The following is a 27,479-nucleotide window of genomic DNA, read 5'->3' on the forward strand; positions in this document are numbered from 1 at the left end:
CGCTTACAAACTCCATTTTCCATGCAAGATGAATTTTGGTGTCCAACACCGCATGGGCTATGGAGCATGTGTTTGAGAACAACACTATACAATCGTGGCTCCTCGTCTCTATCTGGTATTTCAACTTTCACAATTTTTCATATTCTTCGGTTGATCTTGGTTTGTCGTTTTCATCCAAAATAAGTAACATGTGAACATGTGGAAAACCTCTTTTTTGAAACTGAACGAAATAGACATAGGCCACAACATTCCCAAGGACGTCTTTATCAACAACATCACTCTTGAACTCTTTAAATTTTGCATGAATATCCTAGTGATTAAATCAGATCGGTCTTGTGATGTTTGACCGGGTAATAACTCTTCCACAATTTCTTTCCATCATGGGTTGCATGTCATAGTGATGAAAGAGTCTGGCTTTCCATAATTTAGAAATAATGCCATTGCATCTTGATATCTTTCATTCAAGTATGTTGGACTTCTAACAAATGAAGAAGGTAACACGGTTGTTTTCCCAACATTTACTGTTCGTGATTTAGGGTAAGTATATTTTAGAAAATAAATAAAGAAATTTATAGTAACCATAATGTTTTAAATTATATATGTAACTTAAAAAAATACCAGGATTTAGTTCTCTAGCAGCCAAACAATCTTGTAAGCCTTGGTATAGTTCAACTCTTATGGTATGTTGATGGTCTCGGATCCATCTTAGCTTATTAGCCTCAATTTTGACAAAATTGTCAACAACAAATTGTTGGAATAGTTGTTGTGCAAGTAAGATGATTAAAATAGAATGTGGACGTATCTGCAATAAAAATCATCCACATAGATTAGAAATTATTAAGAAAATCAATTTATTAACACATATATGTGAGTGTAGTAATATTACTTGGAAGTAATAGGCGTAGAAAGCTCGGCACAGAATTGTTCTTCCATTATTGTCAACACTATTAATCGACCATCTATAAGAACCATATGGAAAAAGTAATGGATATTGTGGGGGATCATAATATCGTGTCGTGTCCATGATAGTCATTTAATTCACCAGAATTTGACTAGACTAATATATCTCTCGAATTCAAGTTTGGAACTATTTATCCACTGACAATCAATGCAGCAACTTGGGAAGCAGATGGTAAACAATATTGTGGCTGATTTGAAAGTTTTTTGCAAATGTGAAGTGCACATTAATGTCTTCACGCTGTGCTAGATATCAAAGAGTATGGACAAATAGATTGCATTGATCCAGAATAGCCTTGATTCTTTGTATAATGTCTCGTCGCAACGTGCTATTCTCTGATAATTGATTCTCAATCTCATGTTCAGTGTCGTATATGTACAACTGAAGGAATCGTGGCCGACAATCTGACCCATTAGGGAGTAAATAACCTATCTAATGTTATATTGAACCTTGAGCTCGAAAGGTATATACTCCTTGTTGGGCATTTGCTAAACTCTCATGAATTTGAACACCAATGGAAGTGAAGGCATGTATGTGATTTAGTTTTTTAAGAATATGCCTAAAATCCACTCCAATAGGTGTTTGATCAGTGTATAATGATAGCATAGTTGGCAAGATTATCTTTCCGGACTAACAACAAATCTGCGAAGATTCTTTATGAAAAAGTCGAGCTTGACAATGTGAACATAGTCTTGGAGGAGAAAGTTGGACAGTTGGGACTCCTCTTTGCTCGTGAAAATTTATTGCAGATCGAAGATTCACTCTTTGCCTAATTATTCGTTCATAAACATTGTTTGCATGCATGACATTATGATGGTTAGTGTTTTAAGTGCCACTACTTTCATCAATTTCTCAAACACTATTTTGACAGTTGCCCATTGCTGTATGAAAATTCAATTTATAATAAAATGTGAGCATTTTTAAAATCTTATCTTATATCTTATAGTAAACACAGGGACATTCAACCTTTCTAAAAGACAGGTGGCCTGGGAATTGAAAAAAATGATATTAATGATGAATGCAAGCTATGTGTGATTTTTAATTACAATTTATTTTAATTTAATAAATTATATCTTTGCAATCAATCTGGTCCTAAGCTTCATGATTGTATCAAAAGGGCGGGGTATTATTGGCCCTCAATGGTTCAAGATTGCATGGATTTATTAAAAATTGTGAAGCATGTCAATTTCATGCAAACTTCATTCACCAACCTCCAGAACAACTACATCCAACTGTGACATCATGGCCATTCGAAGGATGGTGTCTTGACGTGGTTGGTCCGATCACACCAAAGTCATCTGGTGGTCACGCTTATATACTGGCTGCCGCTGATTTCTTTTCTTAGTGGGCTGAAGCTATTCCCCTTCGTGAGGTGAAAAAAGAAAATTTTGTCGATTTCATTCACACCCATATCATTTACAGGTATGGAATACCTAAAAGAATCGTCACTGACAATGGAAAGCCATTCGTCAACAAATTGATGGATAATATTTGACAAAAGTTCAAGTTCATGCAACATAAGTCATCCATGTACAATGCTCCTGCAAATGGTCTAGCTGAAGCATTTAACAAAATGCTTTATAATTTGCTAACCAAGGTCGTTGCAAAGTCTAAGCGTGACTTGCATGAAAAGATAGGGGAAGCACTTTGGGCATAGAGGACGACATACAAGAATGCAACACAATCTACCCCATACTCGTTGGTGTATGGTGTTGAGGTTGTCCTACCCTTAGAAGTTCAAATTCCATCACTAAGAATTGCCATTCAAGAGGGTTTAACTAGTGATGAAAATGACAGGCTTCGATTGGATGAGCTTGATGAGAAAAGATTACAAGCTCAACAAAAATTGCAATGCTATCAAGCTTGCATGACACGTGCATTCAACAAAAAGATTCGACCTCGTTCTTTTCAAGTAATAGACATGGTCCTGGCAGTGAGAAGGCCTATCATTACTTCGCGCAAAACTGGAAATAAGTTCACATCAAAATTGGATGGTCCTTATGTGGTACGAGAAGTCTACAATAATGGAGCATACAAAGTTGTTGATGCAGAGGGATTGCGCATAGATCCAATTAATGGCAAGTTTTTAAAGCGTGACAAGGGAATAAACGTGTCGTCAATTGTCTATCCCTAGATGAAATACAATTTATACAACCTAAACAAACCTAATACAAGTATAAGGTAAGCATAGGGGTCGAACCAAAGGGAACGAATAAACACCACCAAATGCTATAGACAATTAATCTAGTCTGGAATAGGAGATAAATAAACTAAAGTCTAAAGATGCTAAAACAATAAAAAAACACTAAGGGAAATGGTTTAGGTATAGCATTCACTTGAACATAAACAAGGACATAGAAGTTAAATTAATTATGAACTAAACTTGCTCGAATATCGAAGTAAAGGATCCAATCTAGCCGCCTTCTGGGGTCAATTGGCTTCTCCTAACATAGCCTCTATGCTTCCACATTAGAACCATATACTAGGAGGTAGTATTAAATAACAATCGATAATAATGAACCCTAACTAAGTCAACTTCCATTCCTTGTTAGCAAAGATTCACCTTTAATCAACCAACAATGTGCACTTGCAAGAAGATCAAAGAATATCAAGCATATAAAGACTTTAATCACAAATAAATCAATTCTAAATCGTAGAACATGCTCAAGGTCCAACTACACCACAACCATCCCCTTAATCACTGATCATGATAACAACAAGATTAAGCAACAAATAATCTAGAATCAACATGATTAACAAGCAATACCAACAACAAAAATAATAATCAAAAGAAAGCAATAAAAATATAGGAGAGAGAGTTAGATATTCTCATTGATTGAAAATGAAAGTATATAGAAAAGATGATCAATTTATTCTTCAAAATCCAAACTCAACAACGATGAAACCCTTACTTTCTCTCTCTAAACTACTATAATCCTAAGCTAAACCTAGAGAGAGAAGCTCTCCTAAAAAACTTATTAGAGAAATAGAATAATTGGTAATTGTTCCTTCCTTGTTAATTCTAATTACCCCAAAATTGGGTATTTATACTAAGCTAGTAAAATAAAAGAGAAATAAAAGAAGGAAATAAGTAAAAGAAGGAAAAGAAAATAACATAAAACTAAAGAAAGTAATAAGAAAAGGAAATTAATTAAAAACAAAACTAAAAGAAAAAGAAAATAAAAACCAAAAACAAATCCTCCAAAAATCCAAACATCAGACGCCCCTTTCCTTCCTTGTTTTCTTGGCTGCTCTGAACTCCATCACCACCGTATCACACAATCATCAACGGACATCATCGAGCATTATCTTTCATCTTCGATCTTAGTCGTTCGATCTCTTTTAATATCATGTCCATAGCTCGTGAAATGGTTCGATCGAACCATGGGTTGGTTTGACCGAACTACGGGGTTGGCTCGGTTGAATCATGGGTGTGTTTGACCACACCTCTTCAATTTAGAGAACATCGAAAGTTTCTGACTGTTTTTGCACTTCGACGAACCCTCAACGATTTGCTCAAACCCAAATGAACTTGAATTGCTCTGAATTTGGTTGACGCTTGTGCGAATTGATGTGGTTGATTTGGGTTTGCGGTGGCCGGGAATTGCAGGGAAGAAGTGCGGTGAAGGGCTGCTGCAATTAAGGGTGATTGGTGGTGATTAGAGACAGCAGTGGTGGCTGGAAAATTGGAGATGCGGGCTGCTCTTGTTTTGGTGGTGTTCCTGAGCGAAGGGTGGACGGAGGAGGTTAATTGGTGTGAGTTTTGGTGGTTTGTGAATTTGTTGGAGGTGGTGCTGCTGCTGGTTTGTGGCTGGTGTGTGGGATGTTGCGGGATGGCTGTAAGGAGGAGGAGTGAGTTGGGTGGCTGAAATTGAGTGGTTGCGGTGGTCATTGGTGGAGGTATGTGTGGGTTGCTGCTCTGTTGCGTGAGGGAGGTACAGGGGCTGTTGCGAGGTGAGGGTGGTGCGTAGGCAAATTAGAGAATTGGGCGCAGCAGCTCGGTGAATTGGAGCAGAGGATAATTGGGGTGGTTTGGTGATGGTTAAGGGATAGTGTGGTGGTGGATAATAGGAGGTGGGCAGCAGCAATCAAAGTAATGTGCACACTTGAACTCGTCCCCGAGCTCCAAACTCACTTGACATGAAACCCGAACACCTACACATAAAACCGAGAATAGAATTGGGACAAAGAATAAAATAAAATAGAAAAAATAGAAAAAAAAAGAGAAATAAAACTAAAACTAACAAAAATTAAACAAAAACTATACAAGCAAATAAAGTAAAATAAAATAGACTCAAAACTAATTAAAATAAATAAAAGTAAATTAGAATACTTTCATGGAAAAATATAGAACGAAATATAACAAATCAAAAGCAAATAAAATACGAAAATAAACTAATTCTAATAAAAACTACGACAAGAACTAAAACACGACAAAATTACCAAATAAACAAGAAATGTTATTAAAGAGAAAACAAGAGAAAGAAAGGGAAAATAAGATAAAATAAACACGAAAATGACTCTAAATTCCCCCAAGCTAAACCTTTGCTCGTCCTCGGGCAAAGATAAGGCAAAAGAGAACAAGATGGAATTATTGAAAGCAAAAGAAACAAAATAGAAACAAAGAGAAAGAATGTACACTAACTCATTGCTGTAGGAATCACGGATGCATTTAGCGTATGCATCAAGCCCTTTAAACCCCCATGTCGCCAAAGAGGACGAGTAAGCTCTCGTGAGGGTTTCCTAAGAGGTTTAACCCACAACTCTCGACAAAAACCAAGGCAAGGCAACAAATGGAAAAAGAGAAGAAACATGAAAAGAGAGAACAAACGCAAGCTCATGTATAAACAAGAGATAAGGACAAGTACTAATGAATGCAAACCTTTCTAAATGGACAAATGTATGCACGTTCTAAGATGTCAATGGTTGATTGAAACATAACACATGTTAAGCATAGAGAACTACTTAGGACTCAATCCACCTTAGCCCCAACCAATCGGGCCACATTCTCTCCACTAGCTTCAAATCAACCCTTAAGCTAGCTTTTCAAGATTCCATGAAGTAACCAGAAAAAGATAAAGAATGAAAAACTTTGAGAAGATAATCCCAATGTCTCAACTATGCACACTCTTTCCATAGGTTTGAAGTCTATCTCCCTCCACCGTTCTTTTGACCTAACCAACTAGAGTTTAAGGGTCTTTTTATTGGTTGTAACGTAAGGCTAAGGGTTAAGGCGGGGTAAAAATTTGAAATATGGTGATATTCCTAAGTGAAGCAAAAAGTGTGGCCGACACTTAAAAACAACTCAAGAAGTCACTAAATATCAAAAAAAATAAAATACCAATAATCCACTCCCCTAAGCTTATTCAACACCAACACACAATATATACAAAACGAAGGAACGATCCCCCCCAAGCTTGAACAAAGCATTGTATTCGATGCTTAAACTAGGGAAGAAAATGAAACCAACTAAAATGTTTTTATTATTTTTGTTTATTTTTCAATTTTTTTCGTTGTCCTTGCCTTTTTAACTATAGACGGCTTTTTCTTGCAACATTATTTGATTTCCTTGAATTGCATCTTTCTTTTGAAACTTTTCTTGCATAGTCATTACAAGCTTAACATTAAATACCTACTTAAACCATATCTCAAAGTGCTTCTTATTTATGATCAATATTCTCAAAACTCAAACCTCACATGCCAATGCTTCGCTAACTAAAAGGGTTGGTAAACATAGGTCATTAGGTTTGTAATGTGATTTAAACAAGAATGGGAAACATAAGGCTCAAATTGGTTATCAAGTAGGTGGATATAAAATAGAAAATCAAATTTGTAACAAAACAAATAGAAAATTAAGAAAAATGAGAAAGAGCGCCCTTTTCCTCCCCTAGAGTGCTTCAGTCACGATCTTGGGAGCTATTAGTCATAACAAGGATCAAGACATGAATACCTAAGGATCCAAATGTGCAACACAACAAAATGGTGAAGGCTAGAACAATGTTACCTAACGTGGGATTAGAACAAAGCAAATACCAACTAAGGGTGCCAAATTAACTATAGAGAGAAACACCATCTTACCACATACCCGGGAACTAGGGCTTTATGGATTCCTAAAAGTTCTTAACCTGGCTACCTTAGCATGTAATATCCTAGATTCAACCAACGACATTCTCTAATCGTGCACACATTAACAACTTAGGAAGAAAGGCATTCAAGAGTAAACAAATCCACAAGATATAATGTCCAAAATAAGAACAAACAAAACATATTTTTGCTAAACTTGCCTTGAAGTAAACAAAAATCTTTTTGGATTTTCAAAAGCATGAAAAACATGGAAATGCATATACTCAAGTGCATGGCATATATGAATCAACATCCCACAAAACATGATAGAATACCCTCCCCCAATCTTGAATGAGGTTCCAAACTCAAACATAGACCAAATAATCCATGGGAGGGGAAAAAGAAGAGATCAAACCACAAACCAACACATGTCCAACAAGGCATCAACCATTAGAGAAAGAGCAAGGAAAGATGTTACCGAATATTAGGTGGGTGTAAATACCCGCAAATGACCCAATTGAACCTTTCAAAACTAAATTCCTCTAGAATCGAATCTCGCCTTCCATATGCTAGCAAATGTGGTGCCAATATTCCTTGATTCTTTATCCAAACAATGTACCAAAGTATATCAAGTCATGTACCTAGCAAAAGGCACACAAACATTTCCATGAGAGAAAATCTATTCTAAACAGAAAAGAAAATGAAAGCAATAAAACACGGGTTAATTCCCGCAAAGGCTTATTTGACGTCCAAGCGAGACCGTTGTAGGAAATAATAATTCAACGCACGCAAGAGCTTGTCAAATGCACTACTACACATTTCATGGGGGTGTAAATAGGCAAATGACGGAATAAGAACGTGCAACAAAATCATTGCATGTAAGTGAAGAGGGAGATGCCAAAAGAAAGAAGAAGAAGGATCGAAAGGAAACTCAAGAAAGTAAGAAGTAGAAGAAGGAAAAGATGAATGGAAAGAAAAGGAAAAAGGCAAATCCTCATCACAAAATTTTAGGTTGACCAAATTCCTCTTATCCTCAACAATGATGGAATGAGGGACATGAAAATCATCCATAGAGGGCGGCTCCCCAATAGGCTCTTTGAGATAGGAAGGGAGAAAAATAGGGTAAGGAAGGATATATACAATGGACTAGTCTCAATAAAATAACACAACGGTAATGGAAGCCGTTCCCCGGCAACGGCGCCAATTTGACAAAGGAATAAACGCGTCGTCAATTGTCTATCCCTAGATCAAATACAATTTATACAACCTAAACAAACCTAATACGAGTATAAGGTAAGAATTGCAAGGGGTCGAATCACAGGGAACGAAAAAACACCACCAAATGCTATCGACAATTAATCTAGTCCGGAATAGGAGATAAATAAACTAAAGTCTAAAGATGCTAAAACAATAAATAAAACACCACGGGAAATGGTTTAGGTATAGCATTCACTTGAACATAAACAAGGACATAGAAGTTGAATTAATTATGAACTAAACTTGCTCGAATATCGAAGTAAAGGATCCAATCTAGCCGCCTGACGGGGTCAATTGGCTTCTCGTAACATAGCCTCTATGCTTTCACATTAGAACCATATACTAGGAGGTACTATTAAATAACAATCGATAATAATGAACCCTAGCTAAGTCAACTTTCGTTCCTTGTTAGCAAAGATTAACCTTTAATCAACCAACAATGTGCACTTGCAAGAAGATCAAAGAATATCAAGCATATAAAGACTTTAATCACAAATAAATCAATTCTAAACCCTAAAACATGCTCAAGGTCCAACTACACCATAACCATCCCCTTAATGGGGGAATTACTCACTGATCATGATAACAACAAGATTAATCAACAAATAATCAAGAATCAACATGATTAACAAGAAATACCAACAACAAAAATAATAATCAAAAGAAAGCAATAAAAATAGAGGAGAGAGAGTTAGAGATTCTCATTGATTGAAAATGAAAATCTATAGAAAAGATGATCAATTTCTTCTTCAAAATCCAAACTCAACAACGATGAAACCCTTACTTTCTCTCTCCGAACTACTCTAATCCTAAGCTAAACCTAGAGAGAGAAGCTCTCCTAAAAAACTAATTAGAGAAATAAAATAATTGGTAATTGTTCCTTCCTTGTTAATTCTAATTACCCCAAAATTGGGTGTTTATACTAAGCTAGTAAAATAAAAGAGAAATAAAAGAAGGAAAATAAGTAAAAGAAGGAAAAGGAAATAAAAAATGAAAATAAAATAAAACTAAAGACAGAAATAAGAAAAGGAAAGTAATTAAAAACAAAACTAAAAGAAAAAGAAAATAAAAACCAAAAACAAATCCTCCAATAATCCAAATATCATACGCCCCTTTATTTCCTCAATTTCTTGGCTTCTCTGAAATCCATCACCACCGTATCACACCATCATCAACGGACATCATCAAGCATTATCTTTCGTCTTCGCTCTTAGCCGTTCGATCTCATTAAATATCATGTGCATAGCTCGTAATATGGTTCGATCGAACCATGGGTTGGTTCGACCGAACTATGGGGTTGGTTCGGTCGAACCATGGGTGTGTTCGACCACACCTCTTCAATTTAGAGAACTTCGAAAGTTTTTTACTATTTTGGCACTTCGACCGAACCCTCGACGATTTGCTCGAATCAAAATGAACTTGAATTGCTTTGAATTTGGTTGATGCTTGTGTGAATAGATGGGGTTGATTTGGGTTTGCGGTGGCCGAGAATTGCAGGGAAGATGTGCGATGATGGGCTGCTGTAATTAAGGGTGACTAGAGACAGTAGTGGTGGCTGGAAAATTGGAGATGCGGGCTGCTCTGGTTTTGGCGGTGTTGCTGCGCGAAGGGTGGACAGAGGAGGTTAATTGGTGTGAGTTTTGGTGGTTTGTGAATTGGTTGCAGGACTTGCTGCTGCTGGTTTGTGGCTGGTGTGAGGGATGTTGCGGGATGGCTGTGAGGAGGAGGTGTGAGTTGGGTGGCTGAAATTGAGTGGTTGCGGTGGTCATTGGTGGAGGTATGTGTGGGTTAATGCTCTATTGCGTGAGGGAGTTACAGGGGCTGTTGCGAAGTGAGGGTGGTGCGTAGGCAAATTGGAGAATTGGGCGCAGCAGCTCGCTGAATTGGAGCAGGGGATAATTGGGGTATTGTGGTGATGGTTAAGGGATAGTGTGGTGGTGGATAATAGGAGGTGGGCAGTAGCAATCAAAGTACTGTGCACACTTGAACTCGTCCCCGAGCTCCGAACTTACTTGACATGAAACTCGAACACCTACACACAAAATCGAGAGTATAATTGGGACAAAGAATAAAATAAAATAAACAAAATAGAAGAAAAAAGAGAAATAAAACTAAAACTAACAAAAATTAAACAAAAACTATACAAGCAAATAAAGTAAAATAAAATAGACTCAAAACTAATTAAAATAAATAAAATTAAATTAGAATACTTTCAAGGATAAATAAAGAACGAAATATAACAAATCAAAAGCAAATAAAATACGAAAATAAACTAATTCTAATAAAAACTACGAAAAGAACTAAAACACGACAAAATTACCAAATAAACAAGATATGTTATTAAAGAGGAAACAAGAGAAAAAAAAAGGGGAAAATAAGATAAAATAAACACGAAAATGACTCTAAAAATACTTCCTAAGAGTGACATAAATGTCACTCATCAAAGCGCTACTATTCATGAAGTGAAAGCCTTGTTAACTCCTAAGTAAGAGGATAAACTGCTTACCAAAAAGGGGGGGGGGCATTGTTGAACTACGTTGGCTTGATCTTGCAAGATAACCCGTTTATTTAGCAAGTACGTAGCCAGCTTGACAAAAAAAAAAGAAATATATCAAGTGCAGCCACACAAAAAATAAAATAAAAAATTCATCATTGTACTACTTCTGGCCCGCAAAGGTATAAATTGTGTACGGCTAAACAAAAAAAAAACTCTACTCCTGGCCCGCAAGAGTATAAACTTTGTACGGCTAAACCAAAAAAAAATCTCTACTCCTGGCCCGTGACGAGGGGTGGAACTAAGTCGTTGAAACTAATCCTCCCTCGGCCAAACAAAATTTATAAACACTTAACCAACAAATATACTAGTATAGAGGCAAATCAAGGGTCGAACCCAACGGAACGGTAATGTTTAAGTGCTCTCAATTAAATGCCTAAGCTAGGTCGAAGTCTAGGGATAAAAAGTAAAAACTAACCAACTAACAAAATGAAGAACAAAACAAATAAACACTAGGAACGGGATCAGCAAGCAATCATGACAATTGTAGCAACTCGTGAACAATAGGCAAATCAATGGTTGTGAAGACTATGACAAGCTCAATCAAAAGAGTCAACAAGCTATCTCCTAGAGGTCAAACTAGCGCCAACTACGACATACTCTAAGTAGGAGCATCACTAATCAAGCTCAATTGACAATTGCAATTCCTAAATCAATGGTCCGTATCATTAGAAACTACAATGCAATCTAGCATAATTCTCAAGGCCTAATCGAATTACACACATTCAAACTTCCATTAATCGATTTAATCTCAACAATTAATCAACACAATCCCCAAATTAAGAACAATCAATCAATCATACAAGTTTCACCCAATTCCTATCAAACAACTACTCTAACATCATCATCAAATCAACTAACAACTAAAGAAATCAAGAATCAACAAAATATGGAGAACAATTACACTAATAAATAATCAAACATCAAAATCAAACCAAACAAATATGAAATCAAACAATACGATAAAATGAGATAGAGTTTAGAAATGCTCATTGATAATAGAGAAGATCTACAACACAATTATTACCATTGAATCTTCAATCTCTCAATCACAAGTGAAATTCCTCACTTTCTCTCTCTAAAATCTACTCCTTAAATAACCCTAAAACTAGACACAAAAGCTCTCAACTAAGCTAAAAATATGATCTAAATCTAAAATAATACTTCTTCTAAACTTGCCCCAAAAATCGGGTTTACAAAGGTATTTATAGAGGCGCGAAAATAAAAACCGAGCAAGCAAATACCCTGGAAGGCGCGCCCGCGCTGCAGGGGAGGCGCGCCCGTGCTGCAGGGGTGGCGCGCCTGTGCTGCAGGGGTGGCGCGCCCGCGCATGCTGGTCGTGCGCTCGCGCCTGTGCCTTGCGCGCTCGCGCATCTCTAGGTTTCTTCGATCTTCTCGCGGCTTTGTGCGTTCGCTAAGTTCTTCAAATGAACGCACAATTATGATGATTATGAACACTAAGTGAGGCAGTCCCAAAAGCACAAGATTGTGGGTTCAACACCCCATATTTATGAGACCACGGCTTGAGAGCGCAATAGCTAGAATTTGGAGAATCCACTTCCTTGCATCTTAAGCTTTCTAATTGCCATGAGCTTGTTCCAAAAGCTTCCTCTACCTTAGTAAATCTCCAATATCAAGACTCGAACCTCATACAATACCTAAAACCACAAAAATAGAGCAATTAAAGGAGAAAAGACTAGAAAAACCATAGAAATGCACAAAAGCTACAAAATAAGAGAGGAAAGGTAAAACTAAGAGCAAAAGCATAAAAGCCATGAAAAGAAGGTAAAAACAACCTAAATGCTCATCAAATGGGTGCCATTTATGACACCCATCAGCCCGCAAGATTATAAACTGTGTACGACAAAATAATAATGAAATAAATCCATATGATAGAATAGAATGAATAAAATAAAATGTCAAGATCAAAATGAAAACAATGCCAAAATTAAAAAAAAAGTGTTGTTCAACTGCTAAATCATTAAAAAAAAAGGGGGTAGTCTATTCTCAATCCATCCACTCAGAAGGTTTGAGCATTGAGTGAAGCTCTTGAAGTTGAACTTTCGGTTACTCCAATTTGACTATCTCATCAGCACTCAGAACAGGAGTTGCATGTAAGTCGTCCAAAATCTTCTTCGCAGCGTTTATTTGTTCTTCAATAGATGTGATAGATCCTTTGCTAGCCACTAAGTCATCTATTAGACAATTCTTCTCTTTGCAAGCTTTCGTCAATTCAGCTTCAAGGTCTTTTACTCTTTTTGTGACTAAGGCATCCTGTTCCTTCACTTGCTCTTGCCTTTTCTGCTCATTAGCAAGGTTGGACTCCCCTTGCTTGAGAACCTCAGATTGAGCAAGTATGTCTCTTGTTACTTGTTTAGATCTTTGTCGTTTCGCTGCAGCCTCCTCTAAAGCAAGGTAGGATTTGACTAAACAAACATAAGACTCAACTTTACGCTTCAGCGGAGTCGGGTCATCCCTTGAGGTTTTGTATACCTTGATACACCATGGAAGCTTCTTCAAACCATTTTGGTACCTTCAGATAAAGTTGACGCTTGCAACATTGCTAAGTATTGAGCGCCTATGTGTTTTATTGCATCCGCAAAAATAGTATAAGAGAAGGGGCCTGGTCGAAACATGTTTGCAGACATAGTAGGAGCGCAAACACGTTGAGATGAAGTCGTATGGTCATCAGCAACTGGCTGTCGAACCTCTAAAGCGTTGGAGGAAAGCTCAAGAGAATGAGGACCATCTACCGACTTTAGGCTTTGAGTAGGAGACTGTATTTCCTTCCTTGGTAAACTGGAAGAATTGTCACAAACTTTATTCATGGCGATCCTTATTCCCTTCCCCTTGCCAGCAGTTGGTCTCGGTACAGGTAAAATAACTTCAACCTTTAAGAAGTCAGCAGCGACACTCTCAAAGTCTTAATCATCCTAAAAAAAATCAATTAAAAAAAAAGGGTCTCAGATACTTACAAGTTGTGTGTCAGTAGGAACGACAGGAAAATCTTGAAGATCACCAAAGGAGACTGCATCGTTTAAAGTGATGTCCTCTTCATCAACAACGATTGATCGCCTCTTACTCCTACATTTATGCTTGTAGTTGACGTCAGATTCTCCGTCACCAGAGCTTCTTCCTTGGCTGACATCTCTAGCTGTCATCGATTTAGAGTTGCTTTGTTTGGACAAAGGCTCATGAGTCCTTTTACCACTAGAATTGGTCTTCGGTCGAGGAGCACTTGTGTCATCAGCATGTTCCTGGCTCTTTCTAGACTTGTTAGGATCAGTTTCAATACTTGCGCAAAGAACGTTAACCTTGTCTCTAAGGTCATTTACTGTCACTTAAGACCACCAAGACTGAAAAGCCCGAGTTACAGGGACACGCCAACTCAGGGAAAGACAAGGAGTCAACACCCGGGATTGACTGCCACATATCAAAATCAAGTCCCAATGCCGAAGAGATTCATAATAGCCTACAGATTGACGATCATCTATGGCACGCGTAAGCATACCGAGAACATCTTGACAAAACCCAAATAGACTACCAAATCGTTGAGGATTGTAAGGCTATATGAAAAATTTGTCACTAGAGTGTACGGGACTGTAGCTAGAGTTAAGGGAGATGAGGTAGCTAAACAGTGCAATCTCAAGCTTCCCATCATCAAACAAAGCGATGTTCTTGTTCTTATTCGGCACGGTACACCTAACCCTCGCTGTAGTCCCTTCATGTATCAGATCTTGTGCTTCTTTATCCTTAAAATGCTTTGAACTTTGAGAACCCAAGAATACAGTCATTAAAGGGCCTGGGAAAGCTAGATCCAGATTGTGATGAGTTTCGAAATAGTATGCGAGCCAACTATACAAGTAATGGGCCGGAAAGAATGAACTAGAATAAGATGGTTTAGGAGACCTTGAAATGTTGTTCAAACATGATAAATGCTTCCCAGGAAAGGAACTGCCAAGCTGAACGATTTACCACAAGCCATCAAGGTGGCGATATCAAACGTCGCGGGTTTGATCGATCTACTATCACACTACGGAAGTACAAATGCGCATAACCTACAAGAGAAGAAAGAAGCAATATAGGCGGTTCCCCTTCTATTGGTGCCGGGAAGGCCTAAACGCTCAAACATGGATAACTCATCATTTATCCACGTCGTAGGTACGTCTGGTAACGTTCCGTTAGGGTCATGTGTAGATTGTGGAGGAGTCGAGAGATATCTTGTCCTCTTTGGCGGTGCGGCATAGCGAATTTTCTTCTGGTACCAAAATCTAATCCATTCTTTGGTTGAAACCTCCGTCCTTGAACCTGATTCATTGTAAAGGCGATGATAAGCATCAAACAAATGCTCACAAGCCTTTGAAATGTACCGTTTGTTGTCCTCATTTGTTTATGTTAAGGTCGCAACTGAGGGACAGTCTCAGCATAAATTTCTCCGTAAAAGGGTAAGCCACCAAGTCTATGCAAATCCCACAGAGAAATGGACCACTCTCTAGTCATTTTATGGAGTGTGTTTGTGGTAGGGCACCAACTCTCACAGAATGCTCGTAAAATATGCGAATTTTTGTCGTAGGAGTAAAGTGAGGCATAGACAACATTGTAGATTGATGCGGATTCTAGATATTCCCTCGAGCGACGCAGAAAGTCCTCAGTCCACTCTCGATAGCCTGGGATGAAGCATGATTCACCATACATCTTTAGAACAGCGGATCCCCTTCTCACGGACCCTTTAATAATGGAACGACCTAATAAGGGAAGTAAGTTATTTGTTGGTTGTCTACTCTGAAGGGTGTCTTGGAGCTTGTAATCCTTTGTGGTGTCAGAGACATTAGCGATCTCAACAGACATGTCACTGCGGAAATTTTGCGTACAAATATTTGTTTGCATACCATTAGGTTGTCGCAGTGATTGTCGAATTTGTAGACGCGTGCCAGTCTTGGGGTTGTCATTCTCTTGGTCGACGAGAGAAAGATAGGATCGAGAACCTTCATTGAATTCCACTATGTGCACCTTCTCCATGATCAAAGACTAAAAAAAAATATTTCCTCCGTTCTATTAATATTGCAACAAGGAGGAAATTACGCATCCCAAAGCACATTTTATATGCTAAATATCTATAATTGTGTAAGAGTAAAAATTATAAAAAAGTTGATATTGTGAAAGTATTTTATGAAATGAATCCAATAAGATCCCACATGACTATATTTTACTTAATGTATAAACTTATATTATAAGGTCAAACAAGAGAAATGAATAGTGCAAAAAGTCCATTGTTGCAATATTAATAGAATGGAGGAAGTAATAAATAAATAAATATTAAAATAATTTATATAAAAAAAATCGTTGGAGTGTTTGACGTGGAACATGTATAATGAGTATGTCACGAAGGCAATCTCGTATTGGAATTTCGAGTAGGTTAGTCTTAAGATATCAAGTTCATAACGATTGTCATACATGACTTGACATCTCTGATGAGTTCATAACAAAGGGTCCTGACTCATCGCGACAAGTGCGACTTCAAATCTTCAAGTTATCAGACCTGTCTGAAAGACGTAAGATCATAACGACTGGCATACATGACTTGACGCCTCCGATGAGTTCATAACAAAGAGTCCTGACTCATCGCGACAAGGGCGACTTCTAATCTTCAAATTATCATACGTGTCTTATAGACGTCACGATCATAACGACTGGCATACATGACATGACGCCTCCAATGAGTTCGTAACAAAGAGTCCTGACTCATCGCGACAAGGGCGACTTCAAATCTTCAAATTATCATACCTGTCTTAAAGACGTCAATATCATAACGACTGGCATACATGACTTGACGCCTCCGATGAGTTCATAACAAAGGGTCCTGACTCATTGCGACAAGGGCGACTTCAAATTTTCAAGTTATCAGACCTGTCTTAAAGACGTCAAGATCATAACGACTGACATACATGACTTGACACCTCCGATGAGTTCATAACAAAGAGTCTTGACTCATCGCGACAAGGGCGACTTCAAATCTTAAAGTTATCAGACCTGTCTTAAAGACGTCAAGATCATAACGACTGGTATACATGACTTGACGTCTCCGATGAGTTCATAACAAAGGGTCCTGACTCATCGCGACAAGGGCGACTTCAAATCTTCATGTTAACCGGCCAGTCTTAAGATATCAAGTTCATAACGATTAGCATACATGACTTGATATCCCCGACGGGTTCATAACAAAGAGTCTAACCCACCCCGACATGGGCGGCAACGTATGGCTACCTGGCGTATCTGTCATATGCATATCATCACAAAGAACAAAGAACAAATAAATCATACATAAAAAAAAGGTATGATATATACGTGCAGTGTTGCATGTAACACGAAATTACCAAAATTCAGTTATGCTTAAGATACTGGTTGTGGGTCAACAATTGTTGCTACAATAAGATAATTGCATCGAATTACAACAAGAATCAGGCAAAAGCAAAATCACGCAGAAAACAATTGGTAATTAATTATTGATGATCACAAAGTTCCGGCAATACGAGACAAAATTGCAATTAAAAAAGAAAAAGTAAGCAAACAAACTTACTAAACATGAGTATGTTTGACTTCATGAAAAACTAGTTGCTCCAAAAATCCTTTTGCTTTTATTGCTGCAAAATTATGGAATATTAATCATGGTTAAATCATGATGAATGAGAATTTCTTAATCAAAATAAGAAAGGCATAAGTTAGGTATTAATTACCTATTGTTGTTGACGATCAACTTGTTGCAACAATACCCCAAAATTATCAAGTTCCTTGAGACTGCGACAATCGAAAGTGGGATGTCAGGGAAAATTCTCAAAGACTGTAAAAAAAACAATGGAAGATGTAATTGTGATTAAATCTAAGATAATTAATTAGTCGGAAAAAAAAATAGAAGTATAAAAGTTCGGATATTTGCATTGGCGGCTGCGAATTCGAGAACAAATATAAAAGCAGTTGTAAGGGAAAATCGGCTACCTGTGTTTGTCAAAGCGAGTCCACCGTGATGAAGAAATCGAGCAGGGGAAAATTCCTTATTTTACATGTTTCGGTTGACAATAATCTTTTAGGAGATCAAAACCTAGTACAACTAGGAGTCTAACCTTGGAGCTCAAGAATTTCCATAAATCAATCCCACTAACCCATTACTTAAAAAAAAATAAAAAAAAAAGGTACTAGTGACTTTCAAGTCAAATAAAAGGGTCGAGACCTTATCACGCCAAACACTTCAAATCGTGTATGTGACACAGTCTCGAGTGGCAATTTGTAGACACGGAAAATTTATGAGTGTCATACATTAAATTAAATAAATTAATTTGGGTTAAAATCATATGAATAATCCATTTTAATTATTTTTTGCCCACCCTAATAAATAATTCGAATAAATCAAATACAATTCGGATTATAAAATAAATTAAATGGACCAGGTTAAAAGACTTCTAAGCCATAAAATGGGCCAAGCCCAAACCAATTAAGTCCACTCAAGGAGTTCTCATCTCCTATAAATACACCATTCCTCCATCAGTTTGGGGATCCAGAAATCATTATTCCAAAAGCTAATAAAACTTAAACGGAATTCTCTCTGAAGTAAGTCAACAAGCACATCAAACACGTGTCGACTTGTTCAGATACACTAAAACACATTTGAACGGGACTAAGCTTCAAAGCCCTTGTTCTGGTGCATTAAAACAAAACCCTTGAATAAAGGTTGACATCATCAAACGACACCCTGCATTCAAACTCAAGTCGACGTCATCAAACGTCATCCTACAGGTGTCAAACACGTGTCATTGTCAAGCTACGGAACAAAATCAGAGGACTTAGTTTATTTTATTATAAACTTTTTTTTTAACACATAATAGACGACATATATTAATTAATTAGAGTTTTACAAATAAAGCAGCCCACCTCATTCCGTAGAACAAAATTAGAGGTAGGCAAATAGCCATTAACATTGGAACATATGCTAAGCTGAAAATTAATGGCCCTAATGTTGAAAAACAATGTGCCCCATCAAAAAGAAATTAAAACAAGTTTTATGACAACAGAAGTTATAGTACTAAGATCAACACCCAACAGACTACTCCTCCTTAGAGTCCTCATCAGCATTTAGAGCTGCCACCACAGCAAGCTCTACATTGAAGATTGGCAGAATAGGCTCAGGACAGGTGAGATACAGACGATGTCCAACACTCATAACCATACCAATCTGAGCTAATTCATGAGCAACATCATTATTGTTCCTCTTCACATGGAGGATTTCAATGGTATCAAAGTATTTGATATCCTCTTCAATGTCTTTTACCACTGCTGCTAAATCATGGTGAAGAGTGCTACCTGATAATTTGAGCATAACACTAAGGGAAAGAGCATCTACCTCCAACTCCACATCCTTAACTTCAAGTCTTTTGACCATAGCAATTCCTTCACTAACCGCAAGCAACTCAGTTGCAAAGGCTGTAGTTGCATTATATTTGCTAGAAAATACCATGATCCAAGTTCCATCATCCCTACGCACAACTCCCCCTCCAGCAGCAACATTAATGGTCGTCCAAGCTCCATCTGTATTGAGTTTGACCCAACCCTTTGGAGGTGGACTCCAAGAATTCTGAACATTCAAGCTGCTTGGATTGTCAGTGATATGTGCTTTGCCCTGCATTATATGATTAGTACACTGATAATATATAATGAATCGACTAAAAATAATTCGAGAATTAAACATTTTCAGATCAAAAAATGTCGTGTTCCTTTGCTTCCATATGTGCCATATATCTATTTTAAAAGTCATTTTCCAATGTCAATTCCAAAGCTAAATTAAACTAGTCCAATCATACCAATCCAAAGAAAAGAAACTATGAAAATTAAATTTAGATGGGAGATGGATTTTTGCAAAGATGTCTTTCCATAAAATAGTAGAAGAGAAGCAGTCTTGAAAGAGATGCAAATGTGATTCATTATACATATTGCATCGGGCACATATAGGGAAAATAAATGGCATAAAAACTGTCGATTTTTCAGCCACATGGAGGATGGAGTGGACAACATTCCAAAGAAGCATCTTGTATTTTTGAAGGAACAGTCACTTTCCAAAGAGATTTCCACGAGTCAAAATAAGGAAAAGGATGATAAGAGGAAGAAATAAGCAAGTGATATGCAGACTTATGGTAAACTCACCAGGTTTGGATAGCGACTAATGAATAAAATCATCAAAGTTAGAAACTCTAGAGATGGGAATTGCTAAGATTTCAGAAATAAGGGAGGCATGTAGCACATGTTTTATAGCTTCCAAATTCCATACACTATCCCTAATAATGGCACTAAAACCAACCTGCCATCGAAGGGGGGACTTCACTAGATATGATCAGATAAATAGGAGCTTTGCCTACCCAATGATGGTACCAAAGCGAAGTTGTAGCACCATTACCTATCCCAATTTTCATACCCGAAGCAAGAAGATGTCGTCCCTTTAGAATATCCCTCCATATTGGTGAATGAGAAGATTTTGGAACACAATAAAAAAGGGCTGAATTTTTTAGGTATTTTTCATTGAATATTTTCACCCAAAGTTTCAAAGGGTTATTTAAGAGAGTCCAACCTAACTTAGCCATAAAACACACATTCCATTCTCTTAATCTTCTAATCCCTAGCCCACCAGCAGCAAGAGGCATAGTAACATATTTCCATGCAAGTCTAGGACTATAATGAATACTATCCACCTTGTTCCATACAAATTTCCTACATCTTTGTTCCAATTTTTCAAGAACAGTGAAAGGGATGAGATTAGTTTGCATATGATAGATCGGGTAGGAATTTAAAACCGATTTGAATAAAGTAAATCTCCCGCAAAGATTTAAAAGCTTTGCTTGCCATCCCCTAATCCTGTCCATAGTATTATCAAGAAGACCAAAATAGTGAGAAGGTTTGAGCTTATTTGGATTATTTCAATCCCTAAGTATTTCCCAAAAGAAGTAGAACACTTGAAACGAAAAGAAAGAGCAATATTAGTTCTAACCGAATGGTTCATGCTTGGGGGAAAAATCATACAGGATTTAGCTTGGTTTAACCTCAAGCCAGACATATCACCAAAAGAATTCAGAACAGACATCATCTCATTGACATTTTCTGTGGAGGAATTACCAAAAAGGAAGACATCATCCGCATAAAAAATATGTGACATGTGAATGGAAGATGAGAGCCTAATAGGTTTCTAAAGTTTTCTACCAACATGTTGCTCAATCATAATAGACAATCTCTCCAGACAAAGAATAAAGATATAAGATGATAATGGATCCCCTTTGTCTAATACCACAAGAAGGAGAAAAAGAGTCACAGATTTCACCATTCCACAATACAGATATACTAGGAGAACAAATGCAATTCAAGATTAATTTACTAAAATTGAAAGGAAACCCAAAGAAATTTAAAGTACTCTCAATAAATGACCACTCTGAGCTATCATAAGCTTTTGTAAGATCTAGCTTTAGAGCACAAATATTTTTTCCTTTCTTTGCTTTCTTGAAAACATGAGAAATTTCCTTAACCACAATAATATTATCCTTAATGCCACTACCAGGGATAAAACTCGATTGAAGAGGATTAATAATTTTAGTGAGAAAAGGTTTTATTCTGTTAGAAATCAATTTGGTGATCAATTTATAACTCGTGTTACATAAACCTATTTGTTTGAATTCCGAAATTTTGGAAGGTTTTTCAATCTTGGGAATTAGAGCAATGTATGATTTATTAACACTAGCAAGAACCTCCACAAATTAAAACAATCAAGCACAAACTTATGAATTGAGGGACCTAGATCAGACCAAAAATGTTGGAAGAAACGAGGCTGCACACCATCAGGGCCTTGACATTTCATGGGGTTCATCCTAAATAAACACTCTTTAACCTCATCTAAACATGGGATACGAGACATGGCTATACGATCAAGGTCAGTGAGGGTATAATTTGGCAAATAAATATCCCGGAAAGACAGAGTTGATTGCAATTTTGATTTAAATATATTCATGAAATAATCTGTTTCCAAACTCTTTAATTTATCACAATCTTTGACCCACACATCATCATTATCTTTAAGAGCTAAAATCTTTCCTTGACTTTTTTTAATCTTAGCCAAAATATGGAAATACCTTGTATTATGATCAGCATATTTACGCCAATTAATCCCCTCCTTTTGAGCCCATATTATTCTTTCCAGTTTGTGAATATCCTCCAAATCCTTTAAAAGATTTTGCTCAAGATTACTAAGGAAACTCGAATTATTATAGGATAACTATAATTGAATTCCATCTAATGTAGGTAAAATTTTCTTTTTTTGTTTATTTAAATTACCAAAAATATTCGAATTCCAAGATTTTATATTACTGCTAAAATTATCCAACCCTAACAGAAAGTTATAATTCGATTGAGTCCAATTATTAACAAAGAAATTAGCAAAATCGGGATGTTCAATCCAAACCTCATTACATCTAAGGGAAAAGGGCCTTTCACAGATGGATTACTCATATCAATTAACAAGGGGCACAATGATCTGAATAATTAGTGTGAGTAAGATGAAAAACCTTGGTGAAGGGGAAGAAATCAAGCCATGATAAACTTCAGATAGCCCTATCCAAACGTTGCCTTATAAGAGCACCATCCTTTCTAGAATTTGTCCAAGTAAAGGGAGCACCATTAAACCCTAAATCCACCACCCCTGCTTATCAGTGAACTCAATGCAATTGCATTGGCTAGTCCTAAAAGAGCGACCTCCCAACTTCTCCGATTGCTTTGTAACCTCATTGATATCACCCAAAATCAACCACAACATGTCACTAGGAGGAATAGATTGCTTGAGACGCTGCCAATCCAAGTGACGCTCCTTAGGTACACTCGAAGCATGCATTCCAGTGAGCATTACCTTCGGAGTGTTGTTACTAAAATGGAAAAGACCATGAAATAAATTGCCTTGATCATAAAATTTCAGAAGATCTACACCATTTTTCCAAAAGATCCAAACCCCCTCTCTTCGCCCATTAGGTTCAATAACCTTATAATCATAAAACCCTAATTTAAGAACAACTTGCCTAGCACACTGAGACTTAGCTTTGGTTTCCAAGAAGACAAAAAAATTAGGATGATGAGAATCTACTATATCATTTGCATGAGCAACAAATTCCTCATTATTTGCACCCCGAACATTCCATACGATGATCTTCATATTTAAAGCTGGAACAGAACGTTGGAGGGTGGTATAAGACTAATCACCCGGGTGAGCTTGAACCAGGAACGGTTGAAAATAACTCTCCCTGTCCATCCAATGTTCCAGAGCTTGCATGGGACCCACATCCTCTAATTTGATCAGAGTCATTAACAGGGGAATTTCCGGCCAACCGTTCGGAAGAGGATAGTAACTCACCTGAATTTGCGCTCCTACCACTTCCTCCTTGGTTACGAACATAGCTATACGGTGACTTGGAACTTTGATGTTGTGACCTCGAGTGACAAACACCAAGGGCACGACCTCCATTCTTTTTGGCAACGGTAATCCCTCTTGAAATAGCAGCCGCGACGGCGGATTGAGCATCCATTCCTCCCTCCTCCGGAGGAAGTCCATTAGTTCAGAGCACCATCCATCGACTGATTGATGATGGAGGGGGAAGAGAATCCATCACTTTTGTTGGAGGGAATAAATTCAGGAGTTGCTTCGAGCCTGGCTTGTATTGCCTCGCATAATTCATTAACTCCGGTTCTATTGCACCAAAATTTGGAAGCCCTAGAGTCACCTTCTCCAATGTTGGTGTGTGAGGAGGGGGTGACTTCCATTTCTGAAAGTCGTTATTGGCAGGACATTTCTCACCTCCCACGATTTGAGAGTTGCTGGTGGGGAGGGAGGAGAGTTGTGTTTGTGGCTTTTTGGGTGATTGGGTTTGTTGTGATCCATATTGATTTCCTGTAGCATGCAACGAAGTGGAAGGAATGTTTGAGAAAGTGACTTATAAACTTTTTATATAGAGATTGTACACAAAATTCATATATTAATATAAATTCATTTGTTATTTTATTTCCCGTGTTTATTTATTTATTTAGACTCGAAATTTGTGTAAACACTTAATATTATCAGTTTCAAGCAAAAAGTCTTGAAACCCGGCCTCCATAACTGTTAGCATACTACCCCTAATAGCCATTGCCTCCCCAACATCAACCTCGAAAGTCCCATGAAGAGATGAACAATATGCCATCATTACATCTCCACTATTGTAACGCAATACCCCCCCCCCCCAATTCCCAACTGCTGCAGCCCAAAAACAGCAGCATCCAAATTCAGTTTATACCATCCAACTTCAGGTGACTTCCATATAGACCCAAGATGTTGAATGGGGTTAACATTTACAGCTCTCTCCAGCGCATCCTCATACTCCCCAATCAACCCAGCAACTTTGTGAATAATTACAGCATCATCTTTACCCTTTCCTTCAAAAACCCACCCCTTTCTTTTCAACCAAATACCCCACGCCAGAAACCAAAACATGTCCCACCGTTTTGGTTCCTTGATCTTTTCCATCCAAATATTACACCACTCTCTAAAGCTCCTACTGCCCTCACCTGGTTTAATGTTACTGTTATTGTGCCCGTCAGTAGCTAGAATATGGAGATAGTTGCATACTCTAAAACTCACATTTATATACATATTAATATTTTTTTTAAAGCGTGGAGTAAAGAGATTTGCTGTCTTTTTTTTTTTTTTTGGATTATGTAAAATCTTTGTTTTTTGTCATCTAATTTAATAAAAAAAACTAATTAAAGTACTTAAAATATATCTAATAAAGTACTATACATATATCCAATAAAATCTATATAATATAGATATATCTATAAAATCTATATAATATAATATTTACATAAAGGAACTCATCAACACTAAAGTACTTAAAAGAGTACTCATAGTATTAGAAAAAGTGTCCGAGATTTTCTAAAGTATGTACAATCTAAGTAAGCAAACACATATACACATAAAAGTTTCTAAGAAAAAGTTGAAGATAGATTTTCGCCCATCTTATGATTTTTTCACTGAGTTGTTGATATCATTATGTATGCTAGAAGATTGAATTAGAGGTAGTGAAAATTTAGAAAAAAAAAATATTATGTATCCAGTAATAGAAAAATTATTAATAATTAAATGATAAAGGTAGTACAAACCTTTGGAGTAAATGTACACATTCTTCTTCCCAATTGACAGATGTCACAATGTTGATTTTGTAGGGTAGTAGAGGAGAAAGCATACTTGGAGATATTATAGTGAAAACATATGCATTGTACAAACACAATTGACACTTCTCCTTAAGTTTTGATCCCTCATTTACCTATAACAATATAGTGGGACAATAGTTAAAAAATGAATTTAATATATAAATTTAAATAGTTGAATTTAATAATAAATATTGTAAATATTCATGTAAATGTGTTAGTATACCGGTTCAATCCATTCCTTAACTTCAGATATTGTAGAACGAAGAAGAAACTCAATTTGTTTGTTGAACAATATTAGACGCATTGACCAACTTGAGTCTCTGATAGTAATTGTAACAGCAACCCTAACAAAATATAAATGAATAAGAAAGCTACGACTTAAAAAGTATAATGTTGCAAAAACTTTAAATAAAAAATAAATAACTCACCCTTGAATAATTTGCACATTATTTTTGTTACAATTATAATATATTACTTGACCAACATTGTAGTACACCTTATTGTTGCAAATAGAGCATGAGTTATACCAATTGAAATTTTTTTCATTTATATCGATCAACATTCTAAGTATTCTGTAAATTTTTCCCTAAAATAAATGACACGTTAAAAAAAATATTTAATAGACATTTAAAAATAGCTAAGTGATGTAATACAAGGTAACAATATAATAAAAATGTAGGTAAAATTGAGATTAAATTACTTTTGTCATTGATGGAAATTGAGATGTTGTACGTCGTGGATTTGATGTTGTAAGTGCCTTATCAAATGAAAGGTCACATGCTTGTATCCACTTGACTTGTAATTGTGCAAAATGATCATTGTGAAACCTGAGATAAATATATATGGTATGGTAGTTAGTGGGAAAATAAAAATAAAAAATAAAGGTAGTATCACATACATTACGTTTCCTTTATATTATGTAATGTAATGGTGTCATTGTTTTAATCATATCAAGAGTATCCAGTTGTAATGGTGATATTCCAATGCTTTCTAATGTCAAATAATTTTGTAGGTGATAGCATATCAAATAATTAATGTATATAATTATCTACACGTTTATGGGATGACTGTGGTTTTAAAAAATTGTTTGATAAAATAGAAAAAGAAAAAGAAAAAATAACTACTACATTAATAATCTTAATCACACGAACAAACGTTAATAATTTAAGTATATATGATAGAATGATGATTAGTTTCGGTCCTCCATGCCACACAATTATGACAAATCCCATCATGATCAACTGCTTTGAGTTTGTTAACCACCTAATATAAAATTATTGGACTTCACTATAATTATCTATAGTAATATTAATAAACATCAAATTATTTTTGTCAAAAAAAAAAATAAAAAATAAAACAATTAAGAATTACATGCTAAAGAAAAAAAAATATGCTCATCAAAGAAACGAATGTTTTCAAGAGTAAAGAAAAAAAATATTCACCACTGCATCAAGCTAGAAGAAGTAGGATCATTGTGGTTTATATACAACCTTGTGTATTTTCTCATTGTCAAAAATAATAACCCTGAAAAATAATGAAGTTAAGGTAAAAAGTAATAATAATGATACAGTAGACAACACAAGGAAAATATAAAATAAATAAATTACCATTAAAGTATTTAATTTGTAGCCCACACCCTAGCAAGATGTTATTTTAGTGAATGTTTTATGTGTTTGCCAATTTCATTCACAAAATTATATGGTCAATCTCATACTAAAGCAACTGCTACAATAAAATTTATTATGTTAATAATGAAAATATATAATATTTGGATGATTTAAAATCAAAATCTATAATTATCTTTGGTCGAATATAAAAATGTCTTGTTTAATACTCTCTCCATTGTCAATCAGGATAGTTTTAGTTGAATAAATGATAATTCCCATGACATCTACATTATAAACAAAATTTTTTTTTAGAGTTAAGGTAATCAAGAATTCAAGAAAAAGAATCTATATAATCGTCAACTGACTACTTTAAAAACATCAAATTTTACGTAGTATTATAAGAAGAATAAAATACCTATCAAATTTTTTTGAAATTTTTTGAAGGAATTTACACCATGTAGGGAAACTAAATTGTAGAAATCGACACCTTTGTTTCTCGAGTTATATTCAATTGGTATTGATTTGGTATTAACCTTAACCAATCGTCGACATCAATTACTTGTGCACCTTCAAATGAATATACTAATCCCTCCTGTAATTTTCAAACAAACTGATCGACGTCATTTGATATCATGACACATTGAATTGACTCTCCCTAACAACAAAAAAAAAAAAAAAAAAAAAAAAAAAAAAAAAAAAATTAAAATTATAAGAGTTAGTAAGTTTTGTCAGCAATAAAAGTCTGAATTAACACAAAAAGTATAGAGAAATAATGGTTTACCGT

General features: G+C 36.2%; 1 protein-coding gene across 1 annotated transcript; it reads right to left on the bottom strand.

Annotated features, from left to right (window-relative positions):
• Positions 1-24,081: 24,081 nt before the first annotated feature.
• On the bottom strand, positions 24,082-24,528 carry LOC110713094. Its single transcript, XM_021891554.1, has one exon. The coding sequence runs from the start codon at positions 24,526-24,528 to the stop codon at positions 24,082-24,084; it is 447 nt and encodes a 148-aa protein (XP_021747246.1).
• Positions 24,529-27,479: the final 2,951 nt, after the last annotated feature.

Source organism: Chenopodium quinoa, unplaced genomic scaffold, assembly GCF_001683475.1.
Source record: "Chenopodium quinoa cultivar QQ74 unplaced genomic scaffold, ASM168347v1, whole genome shotgun sequence".
Lineage (NCBI taxonomy): Eukaryota > Viridiplantae > Streptophyta > Magnoliopsida > Caryophyllales > Amaranthaceae > Chenopodium > Chenopodium quinoa.